General features: G+C 46.6%; 2 protein-coding genes across 2 annotated transcripts; one reads left to right on the plus strand and one right to left on the minus strand.

Annotated features, from left to right (window-relative positions):
* Positions 1–1,028: 1,028 nt before the first annotated feature.
* Positions 1,029–5,315, minus strand: LOC107186780 (chaoptin). Its single transcript, XM_015574718.1, has 11 exons — positions 5,063–5,315; positions 4,332–4,619; positions 4,020–4,257; positions 3,695–3,941; positions 3,373–3,627; positions 2,969–3,285; positions 2,585–2,882; positions 2,021–2,501; positions 1,678–1,941; positions 1,374–1,602; positions 1,029–1,293 (listed from the first exon to the last, which is right to left on the minus strand). Exons 1-11 carry the CDS (start codon positions 5,313–5,315, stop codon positions 1,029–1,031), a joined length of 3,135 nt encoding a protein of 1,044 aa, XP_015430204.1.
* Positions 5,316–9,698: 4,383 nt separating this feature from the next.
* LOC107186781 lies at positions 9,699–10,267 on the plus strand. Its single transcript, XM_015574719.1, has 3 exons — positions 9,699–9,740; positions 9,821–10,086; positions 10,159–10,267. Exons 1-3 carry the CDS (start codon positions 9,699–9,701, stop codon positions 10,265–10,267), a joined length of 417 nt encoding a protein of 138 aa, XP_015430205.1.
* The last annotated feature ends 575 nt before the right edge of the window (positions 10,268–10,842 follow it).

Here is a 10,842-nt window from a genome sequence, read left to right on the forward strand (position 1 = left end):
CGTAGAAACAAAAGTTAAACACGCACTCGACTAGGATTCGCGCGGAAGACGGATGTTTCGAGGGTCGACTGTTTTTTTTTCCTCGTTTGCGTCGACCCGATAACGATCACGTACGCCGCTAGTGTTGCCGATTCAAAGTCCCGTTAATCGTCGACGAAACTGGCTCGTCTCGAAATCCTCGAGAGATACTTGGAAAATAATGCTCGAAACGATTCGTGACATGCCTGCGATTAAAATGTCTTGGGGGAAGAAGATGACTACGATCCAGAGATCGGAGCGACAACTTCCACGGGACCTCGGCCTCATTAGAAAGACCCCGAGTGGCCCGTTCCTCTTCCTCCGGGATAACCGTGGATGCTAATTATAAAGCCGCGGAATAATGAAATCATCTTGGTTACGCGCGAGCCCGTTGACTTCCTTGAGAACTTTTTCAGTACACGGAGCCTCGAGAGAAACGCCTTTATTAGCGGCAGGACAACAGCGCCACGAGGAATTAGGCTCGTGGGATTAGCCGCCGCGGAGTTATTAAGACAAATTGTCCGTTAATCGTCTCGGCCTTCCACAGATGCTACCTAACGATCAGAAAATTATTCCCGCTCCCTTTGTTCTCGGCGTCCTCCCTTCGATTCCATCGATCAATCTTCCTGTCTCTGTCCCCTCGAGGATCTACTACGTGCTCGATCCCCATCGAATTCGTCTCGTCGAGATCAGGATATCCGGGGAGAATCATTCCGAACAACTACTTCCGGGAACTATTGGACGGAGAGTATATTTTTACAAAAATAAATACACGACGTTCAACGTCTTCGCGATGCCTACTGGTAACCATAGAACCTATGTACAAGCCACGATCCGCGCTCGCGACATCGATTACGATCGCGGTCGCTATTTATCACGGTTAATCGTGGGACCTTAACGAAACACGGAGCCGCCGTATTTTCGCATGGCGCCTCCGTTTTAAACAGGTCGTCACGAGGAAGAATAAATCCCCGATGTCGCGAGACACGCTCCTTTCTTCTACCGTCACGCTAGAATATTTGGGTTAATATCTGACACTGGGAACTTCGGAAGTGCTTCACGTTCCCCTCGGAGTCTCTCGCGAGAACGCATAGCTCGTACTTTGACCCTGAATCCTGCAGATCCTGGATCTTGAATGATCGCTCGCTGTAGACCAGATCCTTCTCGATGGCCGATTTGCTGTTCCCGGACTCACGAACCACCACGTAAAAATCGCCAATGTCCTCTCGCGACGTTACGTACCAGGTCGCCTTCCAGCTCTTGTCGTCCTCGTTGCTGGAAATTAGGAACGTGAATGTGTAGGTTCCCTTCCCTCCTCTTAGATGGAACGATATCCCAAGCTAACGGATACGCACTATTCGATATTTCGATATTTCACGTCTGGGGTGATGTCGAACTCGGGATACTCTTTCACCTCCCTCTCGCCGCATCCCATCAAGTCCTCCGTGATCTCCTTTATCAGTTTCGTGGCGAGGAAATTCGGGCTCTGGCAGCTGACGTTCGACCATTCCTTTGGTATTTCCGTGTGTGTGTTCAGCCACCTCTTCAAAGGTCTCGCGTAACAGTCGCAGTGCAACGGATTCCCTGAAAAAATTGTATTTCGTCGGTTACTCATTGTTCCACCGGTAATTGTCGAATCTCCCTCGCGGTTTCCTGTACCAGAATACTCGAGTTTAGTCCCGTTTTTTATGATCTTCATAAAGACTTCGTCGAACACCCCGATCATGTTGGATTTCACGTCAAGTGTCTTCAGATTTGGTAGCGGTAGAATTTTATTCAAGGGAATATGACTCAGACGATTGTGACTCAGATGCAGATTAGTCAGATTCACCGGTGGGTCGAAGATGTCCGGTTCGGAGAGGTCGTTGATCTCGTTGTAAGAGAGATCCAACGTTTGTAGTGCCGACAGATTCCCGATCACGTCTGAAGGATCAAAAGAGAACGTATGAAAAATAAGACGGGCTGAGAGCACGTCCATCGTATTTCGTCGTTCGTTACTCACATCTTCGTACATCGTTAATGGTATTGTGACTGATGTTCAAGATTTGGACCTTCTTCGCACCGATGGTCAATTCGAACGTTAATACAGGCATGGTGTTGTACGAGAGATCGATCTCCTTCAACCTGTAAGGAATCCATGGATCGTTCGGGAATGTTTTCTTGGTGACGAACGAGATCTTGTTGTGACTGAGATTGACTCTCTCAAGGGACAGGCAATCGTCCAGCAGGCCGTGCGTTTTGTTGTCCAGGCTCTCCAGTTTGTTGTGGGAAAGATCGAGCGTCCTGAGGGAGACGAGACCCTGGAACGCTCCATTGGGAATGTGTTCGAGGTTGTTGCTCGTTAGGTTCAAGGTGAGCAATTGCAGCAACCCTTCGAAGGCTCGATTGTTGACGCTTCGAATCTGATTCTTGGCAAGATTCAGCTCGAACACTATCGGCAGGCGTCCGAATGCTGATTTTCCGAGCTCGGTTAGCTGGTTATCCTAAAATTGTTACTCTTGCTTAGTACGTTAGCCGGTTTATACACTCTAAACGACAAAGGAATAATTTTGTCCGCCTCTATCACCTCTAGATGAAGATATTGCAAGCTACTGAGAGTACTGAGCGCCTCCCACGGAGGCCTCGTGATGTTATTCGATTGCAGATTCAATATCCTCAGAGTCAACAGATTCTCGAAGCTGCCGTGTTTCAGACTGTCGCCCAATCGGTTCTTGGAAAGATCCAGCGAAAGCAAAGCGTTCATCGCAGGCCACACGTCAGTCGTGGGTACCTCCTCCAGCATGTTTTCGGAAAAGTCTAGAGAGGCCAAAGAGATTGGCAACTGGAAGATCTTTGTTAAACGATTGTTCTTGACTGTCAGGCTCCTAGGAATCGATACACCATGATCGTTTATTAATAATGTTTCTTCTACGTTGCAAGATCGAACGTTTCATGATCAACCATTGATTACCTGCAACTTGGTAGTCTGGTTAAGCTACCACGAGCCACATCGTTTAATTGATTGTAGCTCATATCCAGATCGAGAAGCGTTGGCAGTGGTCCAAACGTCGATGGTTTGATCTTCTCTAGAGAGTTGTACGATAGGTTTAGAAACCGAAGGCTGAACAATGTTTGAAAGATGGCGTTGTGTATCTCTGACAAATTGTTGTGCGATAAATCGATCGTGTGGAGTTCGTACAACTTTGGGAACGTCTGACGAGGCACCGAATGTAACGAATTGTGAGAAACATTCAGAACTTTCAGACCAGTCATGTTATGTAGCGGCACCTGAAACGAATAACGATAAGTGGGAGTGTCGAGAATTCCTAATCCTCCTTGATTCTGTTCGTGGTACCGTAGATCATCGAACAATACCTGATTCAGAGAGGTAAATTGGTTGTAACTCAATTGTAGTTCGGTTGCGTAAGTCGCGCTGTCGAACGAGAACTTCGATATATTCTCCAATTTGTTATGACTCAGATCTAGGAGCGTCATGTTCACGCAGTTCTCGAACGCTCCCGGTTCTATTTTCGAGATCTCGTTGCGCGAAAGATTGATCTTCGCCAGATAGAGATCCTTGAAAGACAACTTTTCCACGACAGTCACAAAATTCTCCGAGACATCCAGCACCTAAGAAGAAGCAAGAACAGATGAGTGGACGAAATATGTTGTTGGGCGAAACAAAGTCTCTTCGTACCTCAGCGAACTGAAGCTGATTGAACATCTGGAAGTCGATCTTTTTGATAAAATTCCTGGCCAAGTCGATGGTTCCTATCCTCGTGACTGGACCAAAAGTCCCCCTACCCACGTCGTTGATCTGATTGTCGCTCAAAAACAGTCTAACCAAGAACCGCATACCACGGAAGGTGTTCGAATCAAGCTTCCTGATTTTATTGTGGCTCAAATTGAGCACTTTTAGCAGAGAGTTCCTCGCGAAGGTGCCTCTACGACCGGAGAAACAGACACGTCGATCAAACGAAAATCGATGAAATTCGATCGAAAGTTCTGGATATTATGTGTACCTCTTCAAGTCAGAGATCGCGTTATGAGACATATTACACCAGCCCATTTTTGTCAGATCGGCCAGATGCGAGCCGTCCAGTTTGTTGATCAAATTGTGGGACAGATCCAAGTACTCGGTGTCCCGTAACCCTTTGAACTGATTCCGTTTTAACTCTTTGATCTCGTTCCCGTGGAGATCCAGCCGCTTTAGCTTTTTCAGTGGCGCCAACGCCTCCACGGGCAGGGAGGTAAGTGTCCCTGCAAAAAGCGAAATAGAAAGTCACGGAGAAAATCCAATTGCCTGCGGTTTCCATTCGTGAAAACCAGTGTACCGTTACTAATCTCCAGTTTCTCAATTTTCGCGGCCGCGGCACTCTCCGCGAATCCGTCCGCCGGCAACGTGGACATTCGATGGCCGGCGATGCTGAGAATGCTCAGATTTCCCAGTATCTGCAACGCCTCCCGCGGGAATTTCTCCAGCGTGCTGTTCACCACGTACAGCTCCTGGAGCGTTCTGTTCACGCCGAGGAAGCTGTGCTCCTCGATCAGTCGCAACGGTGTGTCGACGAACCTCAACACTCGTACGTCCAACGGATAAAGCGCCGGCCCATAGAAACGTCCTGTGTAATTCGTGAAACCAAACCTATAGATTTCAGCGAAATAACCAGAGACACTAGAGTGGCTCTTATTTCCTCTTGATGAAACTTCTTCCCGAGATTTCTTCCTTATCCATTAAATATTTTTATCCATACCCCAAAGTAGTTCCAATTAGTAGAAAAACAATCTGTGCGAAGTTTGAGCTCGATCGGATAAGGGAAAAGGAGCGACTGGGCCCTTAAACATTTAAAGAATTACTTAAATGCACTCAAAGTGAAAAATTATTCGATTATTGATTATATCAAGACACGTGTCAGAGAAAAGTTGTAGATATAGACAAGAAAAGCTCAGGGGCTTCTTTCCTCCTTATCCTACCGAACTAACTTTTCGCATGAATCATTCTTTTATCAATTGTAATTACTTTAGAAGGTGCCGTGAGGGAAATTTACATTCAGAGACACGTTACCTATGTTACATTTGTACAAAACGAGTTCCTCGATGGGCAGTCCCTCGTTGCCTAGGTTCGAGAAGGCCAAACTCAAGCTGGCCAGATTGGTGTTCTCGCACTGAACGTACAGACCCCTGTCGCTGCCTCGAAGGCACACGCACGGGTAGATGTACTTGATCTCCCTGGGACATCGGAATCGTGGCCCGGGTGGAACGTATCCACCCAACACCGGCAGGACCAAAGCCCACAACAACGGGAAAAGAAGTATCATCTGCGTGACAGACAATAACCCCCGTTTCAATTAACGCGTTACACACTCGTTACCATGCCGCGATCGAGGCGCGTTTTTCCCCCGCGATGAAGCCGTGTAACGGTTACAATTATGCTACAAAGTTTTATTAGTCACCGTTCTCCTCTTGTAATCGCGTTGTTTCGCGAAACGTGAGAAAGCTTTCGCTGCGCGGTCGGTTGGCACCGACAGCTGATTCGCAGGGCCCGATAACGATCCTATAGATAGCCGGGGGCAATTAAAATTTTCCTCGATTCGAAATCGAAATCCCTCCCGAGTTGATCGACTGTACATGTTTTTGTTTCCAGTGCTCGATTAGCAAAACCGTGACGCATCGACGGTTTTTGGAAGGGTGGGCTCTGGCCGGTCGACGAACGGTCCACGAACAACGTCCCACACGCGAACATCGACACGTTTGTGGGGGACGTTTGTCTACGAAAAAATGCGAAATTATTCGTGGGCGCCTTCGTTGGTAGCAGCAGGCGCGACTAATTCGACCGAGGATCGTCGCCCCGAGGACGACGCCGCTGAACCGGTAGAGACAAAGAAGTCATAAAGAGACGAATGACCTCGTTGTTGCCAACGCTGCTTCCTCGGTTGCGGGACGCGAATTACGAGGAATCGCGTGCAACAACTGTTATTCACCGTGTATGTATGCATGTATGTATGTATACGTATGTATTTTTGTTTAAGCGTTGATCCCCGCTGACAATTCTGATTTGATTGACATTCTTCCAGACATGTAATCGCGTTAATATAAAATTTGTACACAATTGCACCGCGGACAGAGAGATATATGTATGTAATTTCAGAAGGGAAGAACGAGGGCTGTCGACGCTCTAGCGCGTTTCTGCCGGCCAGGCCAGATTCTGAAGACGGAAAGTGAAATGAAATGGTTTTGTTCGCGATGCTCGAATGCAAATACTTTCTACGAGATTAGCGGGTTTTCTATCGCGTTGCGCAGATCGACGAGGAAACGGCCCGTTGCGTGCGGGCATCGATTCGGCCTCTAAACGTAAACCGTTCTCCGTGTGTGCTCTCGAAACCGCGAGCCGTAGGTAATTGGAATATCTAATCCAGGGTAATTCGCTTATCCACGTACGAATCGCTGTGAGCGAACGGCACGAACAAGAGGCTTGTCAGACGATCGAAGTTTTTTTCTTCTTCCTTCGAAAACAAAGTAGAACTTGACGCGGTCTAGAAACGAGACGTCCCGACTAAACCGTTGCACGATCGTGGGCAACTAGCGTTTTACTATATGTATACAGAGGATGCGCGCGAGAGAAAAGCGTAGGCGATCGGAGTGTTGCTTTTTTTTTTCATTCGATGTATCGATGATGCGTGAACGATGGCCTTGAAGAGAACCGTGAAAACAGGTCGATGAGATCGGAGAAACGGAGGAAGAATGCGAATTAATCGCTACATTCGCCACCGTCAGACGAACTTCGCGATCGAACGCACACACCGAACTGTAAGTGGCGAGGCCCACTGGCCTGCGAAACGAATCGCCGCTGGTTTATTACGGTTCCAGTAATCTAGTAATTCAACGAGCGAGAAGGTAAAAAGAAAAGCGTCGGTGGTCTAGTTTCGCCGCCACTGCGCCGGTTTATGCAACCTTCCGAGTATAATACGAACGTTCCACAACAGCCGACCATAAACACGTCGTTTACTGTACGAAATAATGCTTTCTAGGAAGTTTCTGGAATTTTGTTCTTTTGAACGGGATTGCGCAATCTGTATACTGCCAAATGTACCGGAAAGGCGGCCGTTGTTCGGCGAAACCCGAAACCGGAGAACGGAAAAAGGAACTCGCGATACGCCTTTGTAGGCTGATCGCGAACAATACGACGTGAACAACGATGCGCTTTTTTTCTTTCGGTATTACGATTATATTTGCGAATGTAGCGTGAACGCACGACAGAGCTGCACCACCGCGAACGAAAACACTTGCTCCTTTCACTTATTTCGAACCGACCTTACCGGTAAGCAATGAACCGAATCACTTGGTCTATCGAGCTTCCGTTTGAAAAATAGATTTCTCCTTGCACCGGTTCTGCTGACGTAATATCCACGTTTGACACCTCGGGTATTTCGTGTCCAGTTTCTGGGTGTCCGTTGGAACCGGAGAAATCCGAGAACCCGGTCGAAACTGTGAAGTATATTGTATCTGAGCACGCGGTTCGATGGAATAGATCGTTCTCTCCTTCAGCAGCGAAGTCGTCGAAGACGCCATCGAGGGGGGAATAATTGGGAAAAGATCCAAGGCTCGTGAGAAAGACGGTTTCCGTTCTCCGATCGTGGCACAGGTGAAATAATTGATGCGCGAAGAAAATACAATAAACCACGCTCCACTTTCCGGGGCCAATTAATGTTATTATGACTTATACGCCGCAGGGGAAAGTCCGATGAATCTAAGATTAATGTCAATTGTTAACTCTTCTCCTTCGTCGTTTCTCGAATAATACGCGGACGAATCGGAAGGAGGAGAAACAAAAATAGGATTGCGAGATCGAGATTGTTTTCTTGCTTTTTTTTTTTTTTCGTCTTCTGCATCAACCGAGCTCAAGGATATTTTCGTTTCACCAGCTGGCCTTGCAGAAGCGGTTTCGAGAGTGGTATAGTGTGTTAGGAAAAATTCGACTTTTTTCCGGGAACGCGACGCGATCGAATCTTCGTCGGCGATAGCGTTAATACGTATAGTTATACTCCAATACGATTACTAAACGTATCTACAATAGAAAAAATAGACGAAACGGAGAGACTGTCGGTGAAAATGAAATAATTGCGAGGAGACGGTGATCTTTAACAGGGCAATTACGAGCAAACGCGGTTCTATCCACGCATTGAAATCACCACCTCGGCTGTGATCGTGCGAACGCACGTGGAACGGTCTATGACGCACGACACGAACCCGTTTCTCCTCGGAATTTTCCCGAAATTGTTAGTTGAAAATATCAACGAACTATTTTTCGTTGATTCAAGTTACGAATCGATTGAGAAAACGAAGTTTTATCGTCGACGATGTTTAGAAACAATCGGACAGCTACGAAGAAACAAAGTGAATATGGTTTTGTAAGTATGATGTTTCTCTAGAATGTAATATCTACCTTCTTGTTTCACTTTGGTCCAGCAACAGTCCCGAAAGCACGATGACAGTCGTTGCTTTTTTTAAGGACGACCTTGTCCTCGGATCACGTATTCATCGTTGCACCAGTCCCTGGGTCGTCGGTTATGGACAGGACCCAGAAGAGACAGAGAGAAAGAAGAGGAGGAGAAGAGGAACGTACGAAAGAAACGTTTCACCACATCTCTGCGTTCAAGACATTCTGCTAGTGGTTCCTGGATGAGGCTACCGTGAAAACTGAGCCGTGGCTCGGAGCTAAAGAGAAAGGCAGACCGAGAAGCGTGGCCTCCCTCATTGGCAGTTGATACGCGCTGTCCTTTCGTGGACACGCGACTCTCCGATTCTAAACCGAGAATATTTCTGTGGGTATGGGACGTTAAGGTTGCGCTCGATTGGTTCATTGGCTTCCAGGGCCGTGCATCGAAACTTATCTTGTGGTTATCATTCTCAGAGGACATAATTGTAGATTCGGTCTCGCTTGCTGGCAGCCTCGTTTACTTTTGTTAAAGGTCCGGCAAATTTATCATCATTTTTGCATTCTTTCTGTGCTCCTTAAGGAATGATTTTTGTAAATATTTATTGCGTCTTTTGGATTAACTTACGTTCCTGAAAGGCACGATTCTCTTGTAGAAGAAAGTTACCTGGAGAACGACGACCGCTATTGGTCGACGCAGGTGAAAGTCGCTTAGAACGTATGGTTACCCGACTTCTTCATCGTTCAGTGACATCTGTTGGTACCTTGAAATATTTACATCGAGCGTTCCGATCGATGATATAGTTTCCACCAATCGTTCTAGATATTTTGTACGTTTAATAATTTTATCGACCGTTGAATGATCTGTAAATTTTGTTCACTTCCAGAATGATTCGTTTCCAGTGAAATATCGAACAAATTATTCGACAAATTAAACAATTATTCGAACATCAAAGTAGAAGCGAGAGAACCGGATATCCCGATTAACCATCGTTTATATCGCAGAACGAGAAATTACACGGTCATTGAGGTCGATAAGTTCTCCGAGCAACTCTCGGTTTACGAACCGACAGTGTCAGTAAAATAGCTGCTGGATCAGCCGAGCACTGAAAATCAGTCTGAAAGGTGTCGCCGGATCTACTTGACCACTTTGAAGTATGGACCAGGAAGTTTCGTCGCTGTTAAAGCTGATTCTTCTACTTCGTGAGTACCAGATTACCACGAATATACTTTGATGGAAAATTGTAACAGTTATCATCTCGTAGGAATGATGATCGCAATCGATGCTTTACCAACTCTGGGTTACGTCGTAAGGAGTTTCGTTTATCGTTAATTCTAAGGTAAATGTTCTCGATGAATCGCATTTAAAGAAGTCTTCGTTCTCGACAGGATCGACAGCGTTTGGAAACGTACGAGGAACTGTCGGAGGAATCGAACGATTTCGATGTATTTCGCAACTTGACGTTTCGATTCACCTGCGAAGGGAAACCGACCGGTCTGTACGCTGACCCGGATTACGATTGCCGAGTTTTCCACGCGTGCAACGATTCGGGAAATGGATTTCCCGTGATCTGTCCGAATAATACGGTGTTCGATCAAAGGGAACGAGTCTGCACGGACGAAGGGCTGCTCGACTGCGAACATGCCGACGAATGGTGCTTTACATTTACTATGCTCTTCGTTAACAGCAGTATTAATAGTTATCTTTCGATGATTAATTCTTTCAGGTTTCACATGAACGAGCTACAGTATTCCATCGAAGTGACAGAAGAAAATGCCACAAGGACGGTCGAAAGGGAAGAAATTCCGTCGGTTCTGCCCCTCCTGCTAACGTGACATGTTTTAATTTCAATTTAATTAGAATCGCTATTCCATCTAAAACGAATAAATAAGCAAACCAGTTAAAGTCTTCGGAGCACAGCATTCACTGTGAATTAATTCTCTGTCGTGAACACCGAACTTCGTTAACACATTCAGTTCGAACAAACTGCTCCTTCCTTTGCTCTCTTCTCCGCTCTAACCATACCTCGTAAACATGGAAATCTATTTAAAGGCGTGGCACACGAGATATATAAAAGTATTTAAATAAACGACCGTGTTCGCCAAGACATTGCAGTTTGAAATTACAGAGAACCGCGGCTTCTCTTTTTGCGATACCCTTCGATCCTGAAAGGGTTCAACGGACGATCACGTGATCCTACTTGGCTTCTATTGCGTTCAGCTGCAACCGCCGCTCGTGTGCAGTTCCCGGTAAACAAAAACGGAGTAAATAAAGAAACAAGCGTAGCAATGGAGGTGGAAGGGGAGAGGGAGAAACCATCGTCGCGAACCGAGAATAATCTCTGTCTTATCTTAACCCCGACCTCTCGAAGCGAGATCCCCTTCGGGTCCTTGAAGCCTCCTCGCCCCGC

This window comes from Dufourea novaeangliae, unplaced genomic scaffold, assembly GCF_001272555.1.
Source record: "Dufourea novaeangliae isolate 0120121106 unplaced genomic scaffold, ASM127255v1 scaffold90, whole genome shotgun sequence".
Lineage (NCBI taxonomy): Eukaryota > Metazoa > Arthropoda > Insecta > Hymenoptera > Halictidae > Dufourea > Dufourea novaeangliae.